At 37.4% G+C, this 25,886-nt stretch overlaps 1 protein-coding gene across 8 annotated transcripts in view; it reads left to right on the top strand.

The window, feature by feature from the left end:
• ANKRD31 (ankyrin repeat domain 31) overlaps nt 1–25,886 on the top strand; it is a 69,092-nt gene that overhangs the window by 30,555 nt on the left and 12,651 nt on the right. For 4 of the 8 annotated variants that reach the window (XM_030512420.1, XM_030512416.1, XM_030512421.1 and 1 more), the window contains 12 exons: nt 1,140–1,686; nt 2,227–2,472; nt 8,596–8,733; nt 9,578–9,720; nt 11,713–11,872; nt 12,333–12,436; nt 13,831–13,912; nt 15,414–15,510; nt 17,947–19,006; nt 21,280–21,420; nt 21,974–22,070; nt 25,337–25,528. In XM_030512420.1, coding sequence (XP_030368280.1) covers nt 1,140–1,686; nt 2,227–2,472; nt 8,596–8,733; nt 9,578–9,720; nt 11,713–11,872; nt 12,333–12,436; nt 13,831–13,912; nt 15,414–15,510; nt 17,947–19,006; nt 21,280–21,420; nt 21,974–22,070; nt 25,337–25,528 — 3,007 coding nt within the window. The remainder of the gene's footprint in view (nt 1–1,139; nt 1,687–2,226; nt 2,473–8,595; nt 8,734–9,577; nt 9,721–11,712; nt 11,873–12,332; nt 12,437–13,830; nt 13,913–15,413; nt 15,511–17,946; nt 19,007–21,279; nt 21,421–21,973; nt 22,071–25,336; nt 25,529–25,886) is intronic. The other 4 variants (XM_030512423.1, XM_030512422.1, XM_030512418.1 and 1 more) reach the window with 3 other exon arrangements.

Below are 25,886 nucleotides of genomic sequence, written 5' to 3'. Positions count from 1 at the left end.
AGAAAAACAAATTTGGTGAAATACAAACCCAGTAAAGTTCTTTAGGATTCTGAAGGCAGAAACCAAAAAAAAGTTCAGAAAAGACAGATCTGCTACTGTTACAGCAGAGGCTACAGCCAAGGGTTAAACTATTCGCAAATAGCGTCTCACGTTAGATGGACATCATGTTTAGGTCCAAACCATTGCAGAAAATACATTTCCCTGATGCTGGACCTAATGAAATGGGACACACTGTTGTCATTTCTAATAATAATTGTTGCATCCTACTTAATTTATAGGAAAACTGAGCTAAGTCAGACAGAATTGCAACAGGAACATGATTCAACAGTGGTAACAGTGAAAATCCATTTACAGAAGAATAGGGTAGAACAGGTAGAAGTTCAGTGACTTCTGTTGTAATAGGGGAGGAGATCACCAGTTTACGCTGCCCCACATCAGTGGTTTCTGAAGAAAAAGTGTCTGCACAGCATTCTCAGACTACTGATTTAGCAGATCTTGATTCTCAGTCAATACTTGCTTTGACTTCCTCTCACAATGTATCTGTTTTAAAGTTACTACAGGTATTCAAGAGTTATGACAGTGGTCAACATAGTCTCAAGCAGAATATTAGTAGCAGTTTGAGTGACAGGAATCTAAATATTGAGCCGATAATAGAATCATATAATGGTTTGTGTTGGAAGGGACCTTAAAGATCACCTAGTTCCAACCTCCTGCCATGGGCAGGGACACCTTCCGCTAGACCAGGTTGCTCAAAGCCCCATCCAACCTGTTCATAATTTCCTTAAGTACACAAACAAAAGCCCCTTAATTTAGAACCATAGTGTATGCTATGTTGCTTTTGATTAAATTACCATTCTTTCTTTTTTAAGTTTCCTAATTTTACCAAATAGATGTGGCTATTTAGATGACTTAGATAATTTATCATGCCAAAGACTTGTGAATAAGCTTGTGCTATAGTGGTTGTTTGGGTTTTTTTTTAAACTGAGCAACTTGCAGCTTCTTGTGAACGTATTTGTGTGATTTCAGAATGATTTATTTCTTTGCAAATCTTGACAAATCAAGTTAAATCTGATGTTAATGGAAACAAAATTAATAGATCAGCTCTAAGTTTAAAACTCTCTTTGCCTTTGTTTGAACAGATTTCCTTACAGACAGATGAGTCAGAACCAGCGTGTGCAAATCTTCTGCATTCAGACAGCACAGACATATTGCAACAGACTATTGTGAATGAGGTGCAAAACATTTATACTGATATATCTGGAGATGGAACCAGCTGCACTGAACAGGCAGTTCAAGCAAATGCAGAAACACTGTTAGTGCAAGAGCGTTTAGCTGCTATTCATGGAGAAAGTGTTTTTGGAACTCCTTATAATTCTACCAGTAGTGTATTAAACAATGCAGAACAGAAGGCTTCACAGCCAGAGGAAGGAGGGAGGATCCTGTTTAATGCAGAAGAAAGTGTTGAAGAGTGTCGCATTGAAACTGAAAATGTTAGTAGTTTAGAGATTGAGCCTATAGATTTACAACTCTGTGAAAAGGACACACTTCAGATTATTCAAAAGAGAAAGGATCCTCATGAAACCAGTTTAACAGCAGATTTGCATTTTGGTGTTAATGCAGATAGCAGGTCTCCTTTCTCATTTCAGATTGTGGAAAACATGCAGAAAGAAACCTTCCAGAAAACAGGTACAAAGTTTTGTTTGAAAATAATTGTTTTATGAGTTTGTGTATTTTATTATAAAAACCTAGCTGTTGGTCCCCTGAGAATGTATTTTGCCATTAGTAAACAGCAGACACATGGAATGTGTTGTGGTACAGTTGTGCCAGATTAACTAGTTAGCAATTTTTTCTTTGAATTTTCTTGGTTGTTTTATATCCAAGTCCTGATTGTATTTACAAAAATGTGACCACAATGGTCATTAGAATAACTAAGAGGAAATTCTAAAATACCTTTTTCTTTTAATATCTAAGAATCAATAAAGGTCATATTTTCACAAAAAAATCTTTGAACTGTTTTGGATTCAGTCTCAGTACATTAACATATGATGACCAGTGGATAAAGGATTTATTATGTTGAAGTATTTTCAAAATTGAGTGAGTTACTGCAGGCATTTTTTTAATCTACTAGGTGGCAATTTTGACATTCATTTTAATACCAGTTACAATTTCTGAAATTACTGAGTATTATGCCATGGTTACTTGTAAGTTCTTTTGTTAAACCAACAGATGAAGGAGTGTTTGCTCTAGTAAGTCGGACAAAAGGCTCTGAAAACAATGGAGACAAAGTAAATGCAAAGATCAATGTGCTTTCAGAGTTAACTGAAACAGAAGTCCAAAGTAAAAGAATAAGATTAGACCCTCAGGAGACAAACCGAAAAGCAGCCTCATATTCCAGCAGCAGCAAAACGAACCTTTCATCTAGGCAATCGCAATTCAGTCAAGCATCAGGACAGCAGACATTCAAGAAATCAGGTGAAAAGTTAATAATATTTTATAAAAACAGTGGAGGTTTCTTTCAGACATACATGAAGAAGGCTTTGTGTAATACATAAGGGAAAGTTTGGAAAAATTATGTAGCATGTTGAGCAAATACTCTAGGGAGTTCCAAATACTTTATATTAATTTATAGAATCATAGAATCATAGAATCGTAAGGGTTGGAAAGGACCTTAAGATCATCTAGTTCCAACTCCCCTGCCATGGACAGGGACACCTTGCCCTAAACCACGTGGTCCAAGGCTCTGTCCAACCTGGCCTTGAACACCGCCAGGGATGGAGCATCCACAACCTCCCTGGGCAACCCATTCCAGTGCTTCACCACCCTCACTGCAAAGAACTTCTTCCTTATATCTAATCTAAACTTCCCCTGTTTAAGTTTGAACCCATTAGCCCTTGTCCTACCACTACAGTCGCTAAGGAAGAGTCCCTCCCCAGCATCCTTATAGACCCCCTTCAGATACTGGAAGGCTGCTATGAGGTCTCCACACAGCCTTCTCTTCTCCAGGCTGAACAGCCCCAACTCTCTCAGCCTGTCTCCATACGGGAGGTGCTCCAGCCCTCTTATTATCCTCGTGGCCCTCCTCTGGACTCGCTCCAACAGCTCCATGTCCTTTTTATGTTGAGGACACCGGAACTGCACACAGTACTCCAAGTGAGGTCTCACAAGAGCGGAGTAGAGGGGCAGGATCACCTCCTTTGACCTGCTGGTCACGCTTCTTTTGATGCAGCCCAGTATATGGTTGGCTTTCTAGGCTGCAAGCGCACACTGCTGGCTCATGTTAAGCTTCTCGTCAACCAACACCCCCAAGTCCTTCTCTGCAGGGCTGCTCTGAATCTCTTCTCTGCCCAACCTGTAGCAGTGCCTGGGATTGCCCCAACCCAGGTGTAGGACCTTACACGTGGCTTAGTTAAACTTCATAAGGTTGGCATCGGCCCACCTCACAAGTGTGTCAAGGTCCCTCTGGATGGCATCCCTTCCCTCCAGCGTATCAACCGAACCACACAGCTTGGTGTCATCGGCAAACTTGCTGAGGGCGCGCTCAATCCCACTGTCCGTGTCGCCGACAAAGATGTTGAACAGGACCGGTCCCAACACCGATCCCTGAGGGACACCACTCGTTACAGGTTTCAGAACTTCAGTCCTTCATTTTATAGAATACACATACTTATTCTGTTTTGTTTTTACATTCACCAGTCTTTCAGCATTGTGGTTGAGGGGATGCAGGATCATAACCAAGAGTTTTAAAATAACATTAAATTGATCCTTACTTAACTATGTTACATAAATGATAGTTTAAAATAACTTTAAATTGGTCCTCAGTTAACTATTTTACATATCACAGATCAAGGCAGAAAACCTGGCTCTCTGTATATTTGGGACACATGTATCAAATTATATTTTATAGACTATATCCTCATCAGGCACAAATCAGCTGTAGTATAGAAACAAATCTACTTACATGGGGGTAAGGATTTAGCATGCTGCGGTGGTTATGTTCATTTCTGCCTGCATGTGTTGCTTTCTGTTTAGCAGTTTCATCCCATGTCTAAGACGTGCATTCGTCTTGTAGCCTTACTGTCACAATAGGGCCGTGATTACTCATTTACAAGTGATTACTCATCATAGCCCCCAAGTATTTTACACTTACTGCTTTTTTAGTAAAGCTGGCAGTGATCTTGTGCACTTTGGTTCTTTTTGGAACCAGGGCACCATAGCACTCAAGACTTACTAAAACTATAACCTCTAGTTTAGGTGGAATCCCTCCTCTCTTAAAACTTTTAAATGTAGTATATCTGGACCACTGATTCATAAATGTTTATCCTTGTACAATTTGGCATTCTCCTTAACTTGCGTTGAAATTAAAAGAACTGTGTCATTAGATGACAGGAATTTCTTGTGTAGCTTTGTCTTGATATGGAATAGAGTATTTGTCTTTTGTGATTGTCATAGATAATTCTGTGGTTTCTCTCTTGTAATTAAGAGTTTGGGAATTATTTTTTCTGGGTTTGATAGATTCTAAAATACTGCCTTCTTAGCATCTTAGCTGTCCGTGACTATCTCCCTGTATTCTTTTGTTTTCCACAGCAGTTTTCTGCAACTGCTTATTTATACTTGCTACCATTCACTTCCCATTTTTAATTTCTCATTTATTGTTGCTCCCTAATTCCCTTCATACACCAGGTTAGTTTTTGAATTGGTGCAGCTGTTCATCTTGAACGTGGGATATGTTGTGAGATACTTTCTAACTATTATTCATATTTTTCTGCTTTCCTTTTCTTCAAACTTGTTTCCAGCTCTGTGAAACTTTGCATTTCAAACAACTACTGTGTCAGTGTAAATGTATGCTTTGCATATAGATACATAGGAAAAAGGGTTTTATGTATATATATAGGTTTATAGAAGTATGTGTGAATGCATGTGTATTTGTGTGTGGTTATAGCATGGGATTTATTTTTCCCAAATGTGTGCAGAAAAAAAATTTAGTTTCCTTCTTGGACTGCAGTTATGTGTTGCTGGGGTCTATTGGTCAAACTTCAGTTTCCTTTGAGGGGGAAACTGCTAGCGTTAAGTATGTCGTATGTATTTTGAAAATCAATGGGATTCATGCTCCTATGTCCATAAAATGCTTTTAAAACCAGAGTATACAACAGCATACATACTTAAAACAATACATGTAACAAATATAATTGCTTACCCATACACACACACAGCATGGACAAATACAAACACACACATACTATCAACATACTCAGTTGTTGATCTCTTTTTGTTGTTTGCTTAGTTACCCTCCTTCTTTTTGGGGACTTTAGATCCTCACGAGTCTTCTAAGTTGAATTCAGGAGTCATCAGCCAGTCTATGCAATGTCCTGTAACACATGAGAAGAAACATTCAGGATCATGCTGATCTTTTTCTCTTTGATAGTCAGAGTCTTCTTGTCTTTTCTGCATTCAGCTGTACAGAATGCTGTTACCTTTTCAATCTCAGGTAGTTGTGAACTTTCAACCCACCGTTAGTTCCTGCTCTCTTGAGTTTTTGGACTGGAAGTTTGTGTTTTCTTTTTGAAAAGAAAGAAGGAAACGAGTAGGTGCTTCATGTTACTTACTGCTCTCCAGTATTTGGCAGTGTCGGTATGAGGCTTCCCTATCTCCAGATTGGTTCCTTCTGTTGTAGGAATGTCTTTTTACTTCATTTGGGGAGGTGGGGTGGTGGAATCCATAGCATATCTGGTACCTTCCATCATCCACTGCTAATTGTTGGAAGAATAAACATTCAACGTCGAAAGGATTCCTTTCACTACAGCAATTCTTTTTGTAGCTCCTGTATTCCTGCTTTCTAAGGTCTGTGTGCATTAATACATGTTTTCATTTTTTTCCTTTAATATTTTTTGCCTCCAATTTTGATTTAAAAAAAATTTATTCCAAACATGTGTCTGACATTTTGGTTACCGCTGGAACTGCATTCCACAGATTAATTTTTCCCCCTAAAGAGGTTCTTCAGGTAATATTTTATTTATCTAAAATTTAATTATTTCCTTCATCCCAGGAGAATGTGGCTGTTTGAGAGCTGATGTGAGGAAGTATAGCCCTCTGTGCAGTTGAAGGTATTGATAGCTTTGGAGACTGGGACAATGGCATTCAGATTGCAGCAGAAAAAGTGGAAGATGGGATAATGTTTTCTGACATTGTGGGGTTTTCAGATTTTTTTGCTGTCTCATGCTTTTCTTCATTAAGTGGCTTTTGTATCTTATCTGATTGTTTCCGTGTCCTAGTGGTCCTCCTTATATTATTCTATTCTTGAATAAAAAGCTTTTCTTCCTAAATGATTCATTGTCACTTTCATCTGCAGTCAGCCATTTAGGCTCCCAACTATGCTAGGCTCCTAACACTCCTATTCTGTTTATACAGAAGGAAGGTACAAACAGCTTACTTCTTATCTTACAGTTCAATTTGTGGAAGGAGTTGCTCATTGCCCAAAGTTCAAATGTCTTTTTGAAGGAGGATGTCCTTGAAGTTGTTGAGGTGTGGCAGCCTAATCTAATCTGATTGTTGGTTACTGTAATCTCTCCATTTAATCTTTGTACGTCTCTCTGACTGGATTTTGTATTTGTCAAGTACCTGATCTTTCCTGCTTATGACCCACCTGGCAATGTGTTCCATGGAGAACCAGTATTTTGTGATTCACATACCGATGTCCCATTTTACTTTTGCAAATGTTTCATAACAACCACAAAGAAAAGAGTTGTGCATGACAACTTAACTGGAAAACTTTGCAATTATTTCTGTTCACTTGCAGCCCATATTGCTAAGCGTCATTAGCTTAATGGTCTGTTGTGCACCTTTTTGTTTTTTCCTTCCTGCATCTCTTAAAGGTCCCTAGGACATACTCCCATGAATCAAAGGGAAAGAAAAGGAAGAACCAGAAAGCAGATGATTGCTTTGGGAGTTCATACCAGAAGCTTTTAGACAAAATGCAATACCTTATCTTACAGAAAAGTAGGTCTCAGATTGGAGTATTTCAATAATGTGACACGTCTGTACTCTAGAATCTCAGTTTTCCTTTGAAAAAAGAAAGTCTTTAGCTCTTCTGGCTGCCAGGCTCTGTGAGCCAAGCACCCCCAATGCACAAAGGGCTGCCTGAATGCTTTCTGACAGGTTAGAATAGCCCATGGTGAGCTCCTTTTCTCCCATAGTCTGGCTGCCATAGTGGCTGAACAATCTAGTTTAAAATTAGTATGGATATACCCGTGCTATATGTCTGTCTTCAATATAGTTGCAGTATGTCTTTCATGTTTTTCCAAACAGTCTTGGATTACAAGTTCAGTAGTTTACCTTAAAGGAAACCTTGGAAAATCAGATTTTCCAGAAGGCAGGAGGAGCCTGAAGAAAAGCAGCTGTCAAATCATGGAAGATGTTTGATAGCGATGGATAATGATAACTGAAGATATTTGAGAAGACAGCTTGTCTGATAAGAAGAGGAAATGCTTGGAATGCAGCACTTGCATTCATAGGAATAATTAAAAAAAAACATGGACAAGAGTTGCAAAATGCTTATTTGAAACCTTACACTTTCCTTTTTTTGGACAAATTACAGATTTTCAAGAAATCAGAAAAGAACACAGTGAACTTTTAAAAAAGTCTGATAGGACAGTATTGCAGCAGCAGGAACAGGAATTTTAAAAAAGCTGACATGCATGGTATAGTGTTTGAAGATTTACACACCCTGTCTTTTTGGTAGCAGTTTGGGGAGGGGGTTGTCCTTACTCAGTATGCAGAATCAGGACTTTTTAAACCTGTTTTTTTCTTTGTATCTATTCCTGCTTGGTATGTCTGTTACCAGGAGCCTCAGCTTTAGGACATACCTGATGATCACATGTTAAAATGTAATGTGCATGTTGTTTGATTTGTGAACCAATAGAAGGATTAAATCAAGGTTATTTACAGTTATGGGTCCAATGCTGCACATGTGTTATTAAAAGGCACTTCAGCTGTGTCACTAGACGTTAACAAAGATTTGTAATCAGTCTACAGGATATTTTCACATCACAAGTGTGAAAATACCTTATGTAGAAACCTATCTCTTCCCTGATACAGAACAAGGAATGGAAAAGAGGCAATGGTCAAATCTTCACTTTTATATAGTTTCTTAAATACCTTCATGAAAGCATTTTATATATTTAACGGGCATGCCTGGTAACTTTAAAGCAGCCCATGGAGAAATGTAACATACTCCTTACCTCTATACAATATAAAAGTTCATCCTTGTTACATTTTTGGTTGATCCTTAATTCATTGTATCTTTGTTAAGTCACCTAGATTTGAGCTGTGAATTCTTTTGCATAGGGTCTGTTTGTTACCTGAAGCAGTTAGCAAGGTACTGTTAAGCAGTATCTTCTAACCTTTTGTTATAGTGAATTAATGTTATTGCATAACTAAAGCAACTGTATTGCACACATTTACATTAATTCAGATGAGTTATGAAGCTCGTTTGTTTATAATGAAACATCTTTTGTTGTTCCTAATGAACACCCAATATGTGTTTAGAATCCTCCCTATCTACCAGAAAAGAGGCTATAATTTTACATTATAAAATTATAGGAGCTGGGAGAAAGACAACAAAAAAGAGAAATACAAAAGGAGAAACTCAGCTGCATATTGCTGCTAGGAGAGGAAATTTGTCTTTGGTGAAAACGCTAATATCATCTGGAATTTGTGTCAATGAACAGGACAATGCAGGTTTGAAAATTCTGATTGGCTTGTTTTATGATACAATTCTATATAATTTATAGTATATATGGTTTTACATAATTTGTGTAATTTTAGTATAATTAATTATGGACTCTTGGTTTACAATATGATTGTGAGGAGGAAAGGAAGTCATTCAGCAAGTGCAAGCACAATAAGTGAATCCCTGGATTTTGTGTCTTACCATGCAGGTAATGCAGCCTTTTTCTTAGCAGGGGCATTAATCGAGTCTTGCTCCTCTGCTGAAGACCGTATTTTCAGAGATGTGTATGGAAAGTGAACTTGAAAGTTTGGCGAGAGTATTAATGCTGACACACATGAATATATACACTTGTGAAGCACATTCACACAAATCTTACTTCCTTAGGAAATAAGGACAAAAATCAGATTACAAGATTATTTCTTTTTTTCTACCTGAATGTATAATGTCTTTCTGTTTTTGTAGTCTCAGAATGGATGGTATTCTATTCTGGATGCCTGGCTGACTTGATGTTATAAAACGATAGCGGCATTAGAAATCAGACTATTAATATTATGCTTCTGAGTTTTTAGAGTCTTCTACTCTGTTGGGTTTTTTTTCATTATTTTTAGCGGTGTAGTAGAAAAATAAACAGTATTTTCCTGCTTAATATTGGATGCACTTTTCTCTAAACAGAATTACACAGGAAATAATTTACCTTGGCATTCAAGGTGATTGTATAATATTTGTCTTAAAGAGAGTAGTCTGTTGCTTAAAGTACAGCAAATGCAGCAAAATGTATAATGATTAATTAGTGATCTATGTGGATTTTTCCAAATCAGATGCATGCTGTATGTGTCACCTTGTTTTTATTAGGTTGGACAGCAATTCATGAAGCTTCCAATAGGGGATTTACTGAAGTGATCTTAGAATTACTGAAAGCTGGTGCTAATGTTAACAGCAGAAGTCTGGATGGTATTTTGCCAATACATGATGCTGTTTCTGGCAATTATTTGGAGGTACATTTTTCTTTTACATTAGATTTCCTGTGACTGATTTCCAGCAGAGGGTCAGCAAAGCAAAATCCTTGTTTAAATAAGGAAAGTTAAAGTTACTAATACAATTTTAGTGTAGATTTGCATCTAGGAAATAAACTAATATTCTTTAAAATTATCAAAATTAGAGAAAGAAGTTTTCTTCACTAGTGACAGTTGAAACTGTGCAGTTAGTTGACTTTTTCAGTCCAGCAGACAAATCCAGAAAAATTCAGAAGCTCCCATGGTTATTTCCCACATACTGGGCTTTAAAAAAGTAGTAATGAAATAGAGCATTCTCAATTTGATCATCTAGTCCAACTCTTCTGCCATGGACAGGGACATCATTCATTAGACCAGGTTGCCCATAGCCCCATCCAGTCTGACTCTGAACACTTCCAGTGATAGGGCATCCACAACTTTCTGGGCAGCCTGTTCCAATGTCTCACAACCCTCATTGTAAAAGATTTAATTTTGTAAAGAAAAAAACTCTAGGACTGCTATTTAGAGATCAACAGTTTTTCACTGACTGGTCCCTTCCAGCCCAATCTGTTTTATGGTTCTATAGAATAGACTAGCCTCTTTCAGTTAGAAGGAACCTTAAACAATCATCTCGTCCAACTGCCTGACCAATTCAGGGCTGACCAAAAGTTAAAGCATGTTATTAAGGGCATTGTCCAAATGCCTCTTCAACACTGATGGACTTGGGGCATTGACCACCTCTAGGAAGGCTGTTCCAGGGTTTGACCACCCTCTCAGTAAAGAAATGCTTCCTCATGTCCACTCTAAACCTCCCCTGGTGCAGCTTTGAACCATTTCCATACATCCTATTACTGGATACCCTGGAGAAGACCTCAGCACATCCCTCTCCACTTGCCCTCTTCAGGAAGCTGTAGAGAGCAATGACGTCACCCTTCAGCCTCCTTTTGTCTAAACTAGGCAAGCTCAGAGTCCTTAGCATGGATGTGTCACAGGAAATGCCTTTCAAGCCTTTCACCAGGGTCGTTGCCTTGCTTTGGATGCATTCAAGAACTTCCACATCCTTTTTAAATTGTGAGGCCCAGAACTGCACACAAATAAATAAAATGGTTTGGCACAGTGTGGTCCAGGGAACTGAGCATAAAATGGTCATGCCAGATTGGCTCAAACATACCACTGCTATTCCTGTAAGAAGAGCTGATATTTCATCACATTTATCTTTTCTGTGAGAAAAGATAAAGAAAGGGATTATTTCACAGGCCTTGTGCCAAAATATCAGTACAGTTCTTGCAGACATGTAGGCTATTATTCAGTACTGCGGAGAGAAACCGATGTAGAAGGTTCTGCACTTCTAGAGAGTATTCTCTTTCTGATACTTTTTGATACTTAGAAGCACTCTGAATATATGAAAGAAGAAATGTTAAAGATTTCATACGTATGAAAATTCTTTACCATCAAAGCTGACTTTGTCAGCACTTCCATATGATCTGAATTTTAGGGGGTAGATGATTCCACTGATGCCACTAATCTCATTTCCACATTTTACAATTAAGAAGTCTTGAAAGAGATTTGGAATTAGGAAAAAAATCATCAGTGTGTGTAACGAAAAACCAAACCCACTATTAAATACTTAAATGAAAAAAATCCTCTTCTTTTCTGCACGTCGATCTTAATACAATTGACCAGTTCCTTTTATATTAGATATATGAAGTTTTTTAATTGCTCTCTATAACAATACCATGAAGATGATAGGTTTAATGACAAGTTGTGAATTATTTGTGTATTTTAATGGAAAATTAGAAGTGTTAAGATACAAGCTGGTGTTGATAATAGCCAATTAAACTTATTTGTTTAATTAGGATTGCAAGTGTAACAGGTTTTAGCGTATCTTATTTGTACCTTTATTATTTGTGATTTATGATAGATACAACACATATAGTTGTATTACAAGTTCACAACAAGAATTACCACAATACACATCATAATAATATGTAACAGGCCACCAGGGTTCTACTACAGCATGGAGCAAATCCCTGTGAGAGGAGTAATTCAGGGAAAAGTGCTTTGGATGAGGCTCATGATGATGAAATGAGCGAACTGCTGAAGTCTTATGGTGCTATGGACTCTCTACCTCCTGTTGACACTATTGAAGTTACAGGTATGTTGGTTTTATAATGTAAATCGTAGGATCACTCTGAGTCTTAAGGAAAATCAGTATATTAGAATGCTGCTGGTTTGTGGAGCTGCGTATTGCCCGGCACTGATACTTTTAATTCTGTTAACTACTGAATTTTATTTATTTACAGAAAATAGGATACATGAGGTTAGGTTGGTTTGGTTTTTTATTTCCTGAGAGAATGAGATACAAGGACATACTTGTCTGTTCAGATTTTTGTTATTATCCATATTTCCCTTCACAGGAACGTTGTGTTTTACTATGGAGTAGCTTTAAAGACTTATTTCCTTATGCTACCTAAATTTGATCTCATTTGCATATACAAGATGTTTTTTATGATAAGATCTGCCATTGCATCTTTGTAACCTATACTAGCTAATCTAACCTATTATGCTCCTGCAAATTCATTTTAAATTCTATTTATTTTTTCTTAATTGCATAGGGACGAGAGATCCTTCTAGATCAAGAAGATCAAAACATCCTTGTTACAGCTACTGTGAAAATGATAATGAAGATTTGGAGCCACAATGTGAGAAATACAGTGTGGTAAGTATAAATAATAGAATTTTGCTAAGCTGCTTTATAGTGTATTACTGCAGTGTTATTTACTGACTGAATAATGTAAAAATACCATTTAAATAATTAACCCTTTAGAATGTATGTGGAAAACATCATCATGCAGAGGCTTACAGTATATAAACTGTGGTTTACAGTGTGCAAGTGTGTGTGTTATCACTTCTCTCTGTTCATGATTCCTGTGCACTCCTATTTGTTGTGCAAACAGTAGTTAATATTTATATACATTTCTTATTTCCTATATGAATAGAAAAAAGCTCAGGAAACCTGAGGCTTTTCGTCACATTTCCAAAATGGCTCTTTGAAAGAGTAATGATTTTTCTTCATGATAATGAAGATATTTAGAAATTGTTTAATCTTAATTCAAAACAGACAGGAAGATTTTTGAACAAATTTATGTTAAGTCGGCTCTTGCTGGTATCTGTAGGCTGTCTACATTGTCTAGGTGATGCCGTCATGGTGAGATTCACTGTCTAATCCCTGTAGTGTACTCAGGGGTGGGACTGTCCTGGGTTCAGCTGTGGCAGTCATTTTTCTCCTTCTTAGTAGCTGGTGCAGTGCTGTGTTTTCGACATTAGCCTGAGAACAACGCTGATAAGACACTGATGTTTTTAGTTATTGCTAAGTAATGTTTACTTCGATCAAGGACTTTTTCAGTCTCATGCTCTGCCAGTGAGGAGGGGCATGGGAAGCCGGGAGGGAGCAGAGACAGGACACCTGACCCAAACTAGCCAAAGGGGTATTCCATACCACGGCACGTCATGCCCAGTATAGAAACTGGGGGGAGTTACCCGGAAGGCCCAGATTGCTGCTTGGGTCGTGCTGGGTATCGGTCAGCGGGTGGTGAGCAATTGTATTGTGCATCACTTGTGTTTATTGTTCTCTTTTCCTTTTCCCCTTTTAGTTTTATATTCTCTCCCCTTGTTATTTCCCTAATCATTATTATTATTGGTGGTAGCAGTAGTAGTTTTGTATTATGCCTTAGTTACTGGGCTGTTCTTATCTCAACCCATGGGATTTACATTCTTTCCATCTCCTCCCCATCCCTCTGGGAGCGGGGGGAGGAAGAAGGAGGGCAGTGAGCGGGCAGCTGTGTGGTTCTGAGTTACCGGCTGGGCTTAAACCACGACAGGGACCCTGAACATGGACTAGTTTGAATGCCTAGGCAAAACAAGCATGTGACAGCCCCTTGCAGAGCACACCTCTGGTAATATATACGTCTATGCTACTGATGCCCCCATTGCTACCATCCCCTGCCTGCTATTGAGTCCGCCAGTACCTACCCTGCAGGCCATGCATCATGGCATGTTTTGTATGGTGCATTTGGCTCTATTTCTTACCATCATTTCTGTATTTATTAACAGGAGCCTGCTGCTGCCATACAAGATGCAGAAGAGAAGCAAAAAGAATTGTTGCTGCTTGAACTGAGAACTTCCAAAGATGCAGGTAGACATAAATTCAAGTTGTTTCACTTTTTCTGGTTTTTTGGGTGGAGGACATGCATCATTATTGTTGGTAATACAATTATTTTAAAAATAATAATACATGTAATATATTTAGAATATATTAGATATATTAGATATATATTAGGTAAGAATGCACATTGTTAGCAACATTATTCAGTGACAAGTACGTGAGCCCCTCCATGGTCAAGAATGCTATGCCTATATGTAAAGTAATAGATGCATCATTTTCATTCTAGTGTGGCTGGACTTTCACAAGCATAAAATAATTTATGAGAGAAAAAAGAAAAAACTTTCAGGCAAGGGCTGTGGATGATGGGTAGTTTCAGAAATACTGGTGCCCAGAGGTGTAATTTGTCTTAGGCTATAAAATCTCAGTTCAGATTAATCTCAAGAGTTTACTAAGTGACACTGACTTCCTAGGAGATCATGATGCTGGTGCTGCGTAGCAGTTCAAGTCTATTGTGTCTGTGCCATGACTGTTCAAGTGGCAAAGCTTGCTGTAGGAATGCCTTTGACCGAAGCTGCCCTAGCTATCCAGGCAGGGCTGTTTACACATGCCCAGCAGCTTATGCTCATGGAACAGTTTTGCTTACTGACAGAAGGAAGGGGGTTTTAAATTTATTTGCCTGAATATAGGGTGGAGCTTTCAAATTGTACTTAAAACAGTTAATTTTAAAAATAAATTAAATACAGACTTATGCCGATTTATAGCTTCCAACTCAAATTTGTGGTGTATGAACTGTTAATTAAAATTGATGTGTTTTCTTGAAAAATGTTTGACGAACAGGTAGATGATACAATAGACAAGCGTATAGGCAGAGATCAGTGCAATTTCATAAATAAGCAAAACAGAACTATCAAACTTCTCCTATTTAGAGGAATAAGAGGAATGAGCACTACTCTTAGCACTACTGACAAATGCACCTCTTCTTAAACTAAATTATAGTTATTACTTGTGAGGAGGCACAAGACTGAACAAGGACACAGAAGTACACTTACAATCTTAGAACGTACAATAAAATACTGAAGGCATTTGCATGCAGTAAAACCTATCGTAAATAATAGATTAAAATTCCCTATTAAGCCGCCTTAATAAGAGTGATATTTTTCTATTTTTATGTGTTAGTAAGTAAGTAAATACTTGTACATACTATGAAACAAGTTTGGGTAAACATTTTATAAATGACACTTTTATTCCTGTAATATCCCATTTTTCATGATTATGGAAAGCCTGTATTTCCTGGTTTAGAATTTCAGGAATTAGATTACATGTTTAGCGTATTATCCCAGTGACATTCACTGGTCATGACTTCCGAACTCTGCCTTATGTTACATGGCTAAGAGACAGGGTATATAAAGAAGAATCTGTAATTGCTGCTCTTATTTTATAAAAATATAGCTACATTTAAAATGTTATTAGTGTAATTATTTTCTACTACTTATTGCCATCATCATTTTGATTGTATCAAATTATTGGACAGATATGTATATCCAAAGGCTGTCTCAGGTGCAAGATACTTTGAATGAAATGCTTGCGAAACAGAAAACAGAAAGGGATACTCTTGCTAAAAAGTACAGGTAAGTAAAATATAAGGACTGTATTTATAGGAAGCTGTTCTTAATAGCAACAGTGATAGAACTTAGAAGGTGAGCATACAGTAGCATGCAAGTAAAACTATGTGGTTTTCATTCACATTTTGTGGAAGCATGATCCGTATTGGTTCAGTTATTCCCAGTAAGAGTTTACATCAAGGAAGAACTTCAGAGTTTAGCTTGTGTATACTAATCAGTTGCTGTGCACACAATGAATACTGAAATGAGGCAGTGAACATAAAAAACGTGTGGAAAAATTCTTAAGCAGAAATGAGGAAATGGAGGTAGTGAGCAATTAGATTGCTTTTGCGACATCATGGAGGAAAGCAGTAGCAACTCAGGCACTACTTGTAGCATACCTGCCTTCAGTTTTGTTTCTTTACCACCCTTAGATTGGGCGTGTTCAGCCAAGAGCCCCTAAGAGCTGGGTAAAACAATGGCTTAAAGTGTGCTTGCAGATGTTCCTTTTCTGTGGGGACACCTCAAACGTGAGCTGGGAGTGCTCACCTCAGTGTGAGCATGGACTGTGAATTGTCAGCTTCCTGCTGCCAGCTCTCACAAGGCCTCTTTATACTTCCTACTAAGAGGGACTACCTAAATGCTGGTCATGTGGTGAGTGCTCAGCTAACAATGTAGCATTGTATTCAGTGGATGCTTCGAGGCCATCTGATGAGAATGTCTACATATTGTTTGTGCAAGCAGTATTCATTTGGTCATGTAAAAGCAACAGTTCAGGTAGTTCCATGGCAAAACATATAGGCTGGTTGAGCAGAGTCTGAAATGTTTCAGTCACAGACCATTTTGCCAACTGTAAAATGTAAGATACATAGATTACACAGATAATAAGAGAAGATTTTATGTGAAGAGAAGTTAGGGTTCCACATCATCCTTGTGAACAAACCAGTGACTGAATTGAGAAACAAGAACAGTAAAACTAATGTCTACACAAACTTTTGTGCCTTCTAATATTGAAAGTGAAACCATTCCAGAGCAGAATGATAAATATTTCTTGGTATTGCAGATACCTTGCAGCTAACACAACAGCTATTCAACAGTAATGAGATACATGCCAAATTACATTAAATTTCCTTTTCATTATATTTTGAACATTTTGTTTTTGACTAATTAGCATATAAGCTTTTGTCACACAATACATAAATATACACAAAATCAGGAGGCATCATCACATTTTCCATCTTTCTGTTGTTCAGTTAATTAGCCTATTAACACTTTTCCATTTCTGTCCCTTCATTTGAAGATATTAAGTTGTATCTCTCACCTAAGAAAAATGGGGAAAAAAGCATCCTATTTGTCGGTGGCTGTAAGTTACTTTGCCTTTGTCATTTTAGTCACACTATCTTTGCCTTTTCAGTTGCAGGTTCTTCTGTACCTGTATAGCAATAAAGCAACAATAATTCCCTGAAGAAACACTGCTAGAAAACTATGTGGAGCCTAACTGGCCTGTGTAGGAGTCCATAGTTGTCAAGGCTTATGCATATCAGTGATCAACTATATGCTGATTTGTTGATCATATAATGGATTCTAAACACATATGATTGTAAGCAATATCACAATACAGACACCAGTACTGTCACACTGTGGTTTGGGTGTCCTTGTTCTGCACCAATTAGTCTTGCTGTACCTCTGTTTTGATCTTCTCAACAGTCTCTCTCCTCTGAGACTGGGATGGTGTTACTTGCTTGGCACTTCTGCTGTGAGTGGAGTTAAAAGCAAATCATGCTGCTATTCCTTTTCCCACACCATGTGGTACTCCCCTGTCTTCCCAGCATGGTGCCAGAGTGGTGATGCAATCACTTGTCTCAGGGGGAATTAGGAGAAAAGAGTATTATGCTGGTCTGGTGGCTCTTGTGCCAAAGGAAGTGAGGAAAATAAAGAATTCCCTTCCAGCAGGAAAGGGGGGAAATCCTCCAGTGAAGGAGTCTCACAGGGAGATGAGCTCATCTAGAGAGCAAGGTCATGGGGTATTATTACAGTTGTGGCTTCATAAAATGTTTTGTTGTGTACAGCGTAAAAACTTTGTGATAGTATCATCCTTCAGTAGTTCATCCTGAGCTCACTTAAAAAGGCTCTAAATGAGAGCTGCAAAGGCATTGAACTCAGTGAACTGTTGTGATTTCTGGTGGTAAAAGAGCAGCCAGTGATAATACAGACCCCGTTTTGATTTTGTGAAGTAAGGGTGGTATAGAAGGACAAGGCTATCACTGAAGTTTTGATCCTTGCATCCTACTTCTGGACAGGATTCTGCAGTTTGTTGGGCATAAGCCTGGGATTAGAACTATAAACTTCATTCATGATAAAGAGATTGTTCAAATTTCAGGTGCTGGCAGAATCCTCTGAAACATATTCCTCTTCTTAGTGGGTTACGTCTGTTAAGCTGTTTCTGTTTTCAATTTTCTACAGGGCTTCAGTAGAATCTTTTAAAAAAGGAGCACTGAGAAAACAATTAGTTAACCTTGCTTCTAGGCAAAAGAGTCTGTTGACTGTTGCCCAAAACCAGGAAAAATTAGTCCAGAAAATACAGAATTACAGAAAAGCAAAGCAAGTGTTCAGTGCATCATGTTCAGAGAAGCAGATCTCAAACTCAATTATTTCCTGTGGAGATGATGAAAGACAAAGTTTAACTGCGGATGAAATTGTGTGTCCTGATGTAGTTACATTTAGTATGGGGCTTGGTGCCAGCATGCCTAATGGAAACAGAGTAGAAGCACATCTCCCTTTAGAAAATGAATTTCCAGCTCAGGACTGCAGCCAGCATCCACACATCTGCTTGGATGAGACAGGAGCAAATAAAGAAGCAATTAGAAGCAAAGAGGCTTTTGATCATGCTTTGGCATCCGAAAGCAGGGTGAGAGAATATCCCTTCGACAACATGTCAAAGCTGACAAATGCTGTAGAAGTGGTGACATTGCCTTCAGAACCTGCTGTTTCCACTAATAAAACAAAGTGCTCACAGCAAAAAGACATTGATTGTATAGCAATTGCAGAACAAGGAAACAAGTCTTTAAATCCCACTTCAATGACAAATGTATTAAATATTGTAGAACCCCGAAGCACTGTTGTCAATAACAATGTCTGTCAGCCAGACAGTGACTGCCAGCAGGTTCTTACACGTGAGGGTCTACAGATATACATAAATGAGAAAGAAGATTTCCAGCAGCAGCAGCAACAGCGAATAATTTTGTCAAAATCTGCAAACAACTTCCCTAATACTTTGCAGCAAATGATCTTCCAGTATGGTGAGAATTCGTTTAATGCCAACTTGGTACTTTCAAGTCATACCTCAAATACAGATTATCCACTAAATCTCAGTGAGAAATCTTCCCAGAGCTACAGTAATCAAGCATGTGAACAAATCCAAGTGAGGTGTGGAAGAAGAAATAAGAAAAAGCTTCAGTTGATAGATCTACTGGAATTGGGAAAGATTAAGCCAGGAGAAAATGTTTTAGAATTCAAACTGCAGGTAATTACTGAGATATAATAATGTTCATATTAGCATAGAATGAAAAAAACCCACAACAACAAAAAAAGCAAAACACTGAAATGGAGAAAGAGCAGTTCTCATGTTTTGGTCTGCATCTTCAGTACTTAGTATAGAAAATTTTTACTCATTGGTTACAGATAACTTTTTATGAGTTTGGAAGGGAAATGCTATGGATGGCATCTTCTGTTAGCCTATAATATTAACACCCAGAATATTCATGTTTTAGAATTCGTGTTTTAAGTTTGCATTATCAGCTTCTTAACATTTCCTGTTGCTAAAGCCAGTGTGGAATCATTGGTTGGTGTACATAGTGTAATAGCTGATTTTCCTGTTGGAAGTAGCAGGAACATTAAGGTTTTTATGACTTAATGTGATTCTTGGAAGCAACTGTCAAGTCCCTCAAATAAAGAAATATTACATCAAGGATTTCATAGCACTGTGTTAGACACAAATATATGCAAAATTACTTCCTTACATGCCAGCTGGTTCCATAGTTTACAGTCTGGTATGAAACATACATAAAATAAAAAAAACCAACCAAAAAACACGACCTCTTTTTTTCACACAAAAGCACATCCCTGTGCCTGCAAATACAGAGCAGATTTGTGAGGCAGCCGCCAGGGGACTGGCTTAATATTGAGCAAATGGTGGAATTATTGACTGAATTCCCACCTGTGAGCTAGTTAATTTCCAGGGCAACATATTGATTAAAACATGAAGGGTTCTTTTCAGCCAAAGCACCAGGTGTAGTTAATGTAGAAAAGACTGTTTTCTGCATCTATAATCTGCTCAGAAATGCTTTTCTGCTAAGAGTGGCTATTTCATGTGGTCGTGTGTTCTGTAATACAAGGCAGCGTGAATAAGTCACAAGCCTCTACATTGGGCCATGTCATAGGTATATACAAATGCTTCTTTTCTTTAAAGGATATGTAATATTCCTCTGAACCTCAAGATGATTAAGTGGAAGGATGAAGAATTCATTATGTTTACTGTCATTTATCAAGACTGTTATCTGTGATACTGGCTTGGTGCATGTGGATCTTAAAGAATTACAACCGTTTATTGAAATGTTGATGTTTTGGAGTGTAGAGAAGCCAGTGATTTTTACAAGAATGAAAATGACATTTATGTCTCGGAAGACAGTGCTATAAGATAGAAGTTTAGAAGCCAGTGTCTGTTGTGTTGCAAAGCAGAGATATCAGTAAAGTTTCCTTCTTTATCATAGAGATGTATTAAATAACAACAAAGAGCTGGTACGTAGTCCTTACTTAAGGGCTTTGGGCAGGCATAATGCAGTTTTTGAATGTTGTAGACCTAAGCTAGGAAACAGTGAACTGGATTGAGTGTTCAGCAAAATAGTGTTCGAAGTGTTCATCAAACATCTTAATTTAGATTCTTATAGACACCCCAAGCCAGTGGATATGGTAGGAGGCCAGTTCAGTGTTTGCTGGTGGATCATTACCTCTTACTCTGATTGTTTAACCTCACGCAGGCTAAGCAACCTTACTAAGTTCTAGCATAGTTTATCAACAACCAATTTTTTGCCTTATTTAGCTGTGTTAGCCTAACTGAGATCAGTATAATAAAACCATAGGTTACTGAACTATAAATAGTATAAACTGTGCTTCTGGGGGTGCATATATGTTTGCAGAACTGGGCCGTGTTAGCACTATCAAAGAGGCAGCAAGAATAAATAGATATTATCCTTTATTTTGCATAAGTTAAGGCTGTCAGGTTCCTCCTAAAACATGTAATTGGTGTCCCTTGACATAAGTGAAGTTTATATGCAAATATGTTTCATTTTTGAATCATTGCTGGAATTTCACTGTGACATGCATTTGTTCCACATGTGTAAGGAAGATTGCATTTGTGTAACAGTTTTTGTTGCACAGAATTGCCTCTTGTGAGTTCCTCGGTTCACTGTTGCAAATTAATTTATTCACAGCATTATTATGTCTAAGAGGAACTAAGATGCAAAAACAGTTCTGATAAACACAAATAGGGAGATTTGTCCCTGATAGTGGTATTAGTGTGGCTAAAACATCTTATTCTGGTGGAATAAATTGTGTTATTTTACATACAACAGTTCTTAATAGTGGCTTTTTTTTTTTTTCTTCTTTATTTTTCAGAGAGAAACAGAATTAGCTATTTTCACCTATATTGTTCTTCAGTATTTTTTTCATGTTTTAAGGATGTTAATTCAGATTTTTAATTTATAAATAGAAAACTGCTTCTTGACTTTTATTTTTTAGGAATTTAGTCGTAAAGCCACGCTCTTAAACAGTGGCAAGATCAGAACCAGTAAGAGACAAATAATGCAGAATCCAGTTCATTGGGTTAAAGACCTACTAGGAAATGATATTTATGTGACATGGAAGTATGCATGGAATAAGGTAGGCCTGAATTTACTCCCAAAAATAGCAATATATCACTAATCTGATCTCCTTACTGTTCTTAAAGCAAAAGAGGGTACAAGCCTAAATTTTAAAAAGTCTTCTTACTTTTAATGAATAAGCAGCAAAGAAAGAGCTACATAGCTGTAGCTGTACAGTGATGAGCTAGTCGCAAGCATTGAGAGAATGAGGAATGCCCACTCTGTAAGCTATCAGTGGTTTGAAAGAGTAGTTTTAAAGATGATTAAGAGGCTGACAGAAAAAGCTGTAAGGTAGTTAAAATGGAAAGGACCAAGTTTGCTGAAATGTCAGCATGTCAGGGATAAATGTTGCAAAATACTGGTGGAGCTTAAGAGGGCTTTGCAGATGTGTTGTATTATGCTTTATTTCATTTAGAATTCAAATTCGCAGAATTTCTGCTTGACCTTGACAGACACGGATTAGACTGTTAAGTGCATAAACTCAGTTTTATGAGAAAAATGAAATTTTTACACCTATAAGAAAAATACACTAATTAAAATTACCAGTTATCCATCTAGATATATTTTTACAGGTTACATATCTTGGGACACAGTTGTCAAAATTTCTTGATGAAGGAGTATCAGTTTCTAAAGACCCAGAATTACCATCACAAGAAAGAATGCTTTTGGGTATGTACCACTTAAAATCTAATATTCACCATGACTGAAGCATCAGAAAGTGATTTCTAAAGAGCTTAAGTTCCCAATTTCCCATATTGCTTCCTGATTTATTTTTCTGCTGAACTATATGCTTATTACAGATCTTGGGCTTGAAATATAGATAGTGCCAGAACTTACACATGATCTCTAAAGAAGTATGTTTCTTTTCTTCCCTTAATTGGTTGTGTGAGGACAATAAATACTAATGACTTGGTTGTTATGTAAAAAATATTTAGGTAGCATTTTACACTATAAATATTTGATGTATACTGAAGTTTTAATAATTTAATACTTTTTTATTATGTTTAAATCTCAGATATACGAGTGTAAGTTTTAATTACATGTACATCTTAAAATCATATTAAATATTATTTGTTGGTGGAGATTCCAGTATGCCCAAGCAACAGGAATAACTAGGGGGATTATTCTCGAAAAACAAACAGCCATAAGAAGCAGAGTGCACTGATATGACAAAATTATGTTGAATATTTTCTTTAGAACTGCCCAGCAGACTTAAGAACTTCAGCCTAATTTTGATAACTTATGTGTTTCCAGGGAAACTCAGGCCCCTTTGACTGCCTGTTGCACTTGGAATCTGAAAAGCTTTTGGGCTTTTGTGATTGGTTCTGTTAATTGATGGGACACTGCACCTCACTCGCGTGAACTGGGATATCAGGCTTGATCTGTTGTTAACATACCAGAAATAAATTAAAATAAATTGAAATATTAAAAAATAATAATTTAAAATAACTAATTTGGTATTCAGACTACCATGTTCTACTGGAATTTGCTTCAAGCTAAGAGCATCCAGATGATGAGTTTACCTTGCCCTGCCTTCATTACTTAAGTTTATACCAGTTATAAGTGACTTAAAATGGATTTAGTCTTTTAACTCTTTAATAGGCTTTTTAGTATTTCACTAGTTCTTGAAAATTATTCCTGTAATGGAAAATTTATGATAAATATTGTAACTCGTAAAACAGAGAAATCCGTTTATTCAAAAAATACTCTTGACAAACAAAAATCAGCCTGAAGATCAGTAAGTTGGTTTTTTTCCCATTTTTCACAAACAGTCCAGTGTAATCTGGGAAAGGTATTTAAAGAAGTTGGGGGGTTTTGTCACTTTTAATTTAAGATTACCATTAGCCCTAGGTGAGAAAATGAGGGAGAGAAAGCCAAAGTTTCTCTTTTCTCAGTTTCAGTTCTGTTCCAGGTACTATGTGGCCAGATAAATATAGGAAATCAAACAGTGCCTTAAGTCATTCCAGAAGAGGATTAACCTGCACCATTGTATTGTGAGAACAGTTTCAGGCATCAGGTAGCTCCCAAATGGCTTCCGGGCGCTGTTCATCAGGTAGCTTGTTCCAGGGGCTGTTCCCAACAGGCACTTTGCCTACAGCCAACCTGCTCGAAAGCATAGGAAAGTTTGCTGGTGTGGATGTGAGCTATCCTGTTCCACTTGCCTGGGGACATTCTCAGGCACTCTTTTATCTTTATAATATACTTAAAGAGTGTGTGTATTTTATTCATCCTGCCTTTGTAGAAAATCAATTTATTTTTTTTTTTTACTGTTAGTGAATTGAAATTTTTCTATGCATCCCAGAGCATCATTAAAAAAGAAGACTGGGGCCTGATAATTTGAGCATTTTTGGAGAAGAATGCTATTATTTTAAATACCCCTATTATTTTAAATACCCCTCCCACACACTCCTTCCAGTTTCCAATATCTTAGCTTAGTGTTCTTTGAGGTACTGTATGAAGAGGGGAGAAAATGATACAGGCAGTGGCTGTGTCCAGCCATCTTTTAAAAAAAAGCAGCAGCTAACACTGAACTTTGTATAGAGCCCAATTTAGGAAGCATGTTTTAAGAACCTCTACCAAATCAAAGTCCCTAGGCAAAGACAGGTGAAGGAATTGCTGTTCTGTGGCTGCCAGCAAAAGAAATGTCTCAGCTTTTCAGCTTGGTTGAGATTAAGGTGCTTCAAGGTTAGTGTAGCAGCAGATTTTTAGATACCTGAGGATTGTTAACACAAAAAACTTGAAGAGCACATTAAGTAAAGTAGTCCCAGACCAATGCAGGTATGCAAGAGAAGCTTTAAAGATTGCAATTTTGGAATTAGTCACCTAAATCCTAACTAAATTTCACTTTATGCCCCACCTTTGAGTCTGAGCCTTTAGTCTCTTCTAGGATCACACTAGCAGAAAGCAGGAATTACTGAATTCAAGCCCGAGTGAGAACTAAACATTAAGAAAATAAACAGTGCTTTTAGAGTATCCGTACATAGGAAAGAAGAAGAAACAGTGATTATGTGGCTTGGAATTTATTCCTCTGTGCTTTCTGGTACCTGTAATGATGACATAATGTTTGCTAAAAAGGACCAAGAATAACAAGGATTCAGAAGCAGATGTCGGCTGAAGAACAGATGTCAATTGCAGAGCAGATATCGGTGTTAGATATTTCACATTGAAATTCCAGCAAAGTCACTTAAAATAAAAGCATATCCAGTTGTTATACTAAGTGTAATATGTACATTCATCTTGTACATTGCTATTTCAGGAAGATGATCTTTGGGAAACAGCATAACTAGTGCAATTCTTGTGCTCTTGCAGTCTCTTACTGCCTTTAATAATTATTAGCCACCTGTAAAGATTAGAACAACTCTTGCTCACCTTTAGTTCATGAAAGACCCCAAAGTTGTGTGGAATAAAGAGTGTTTTCAAGAGAATCCAGATAATTTCTTAATGGCTGAACCATGGGGCCTGTTTCAGAAGGTTTATGTTAATGTTTTTTCAGTTATATCTAGCATAAAATGAGCAGCTGAACTCAATAAGGTTGCATGAAAGCAAATGAGAATAGTTTTGCTATGATCATATGTGTTATTATTTGTTTCTATTTTTCTTGAGACAAGCAGTGAAACACACATATATTTAGTAGGCTGCTTTTCAAATTCAATTTTTGTGGAATCTAATGTAATTTTACCAATGAAGATGATACACATTTTAAAAAAAGAGAACACAGTCATCTTATAGCAGCTATGGGTGGGCTGGTAAAGGAGCAGAGGGAAGTCTGCCGTTACATGTGTTAGGTGTTATAAAGCTAAGTGAAAAGTTCAGTATTTACCTTTAAGAAAAATAAAACCCCTAACTGCTCTCCGTATTAAACCATGAAACCATCAGTGTTAAACAGTACTGTTTGTTCTTAGAACGAAGTTGTCTTGATCTTCTTATGCTCTCAGGAAAGAATTTTATCATGAGGAACCCCACCAACCACAACAAGCGCCATCAGAGTCCTGGTACTATCTCCATTGCTCAGCCTCTTGGAACCTCTGACCTAAGCAATATGCAGCCAAAACGCCCATCTTTACCACAAACAGAAGTTGCGAAAACATGCACTGAAAGAGAAGCAGCTGTTACCAGGAAATTTAAGAGTAAGATTGTTTTTATCTGCCTTAAAATCCTAATGGTGGGTGCAAGGGCTATACGAGAGATACAAAAGGAAAAAGAAAGTAGGTGGCATGGAATTGATTTGTGTGGGGGAGAGAAAGAGAGCTGGGGAAAAATTACGACTCTGCTCATGGGTCATCTAAATGACATTTTTCAGAGCTTAGTATGTTCAACTCTCCTGTGTCCAAATGAGAAACATCTTGTTGTTTTGATGGAGTTAACAAAATAACTCCATATAATTTTAAATACTTGGTTAAATGTCTCCACAAAATAATAGCATAGACAAATGCCAACTGGATTTAGATGGAGAAATATGATACAAAAGCATTGCTGAATAATCTC

This window comes from Strigops habroptila, chromosome Z (assembly GCF_004027225.2).
Source record: "Strigops habroptila isolate Jane chromosome Z, bStrHab1.2.pri, whole genome shotgun sequence".
Lineage (NCBI taxonomy): Eukaryota > Metazoa > Chordata > Aves > Psittaciformes > Psittacidae > Strigops > Strigops habroptila.
The sequence above is the reverse complement of the archived record's forward strand: the minus strand, read 5'-3'. Positions and strand labels throughout refer to the sequence as shown.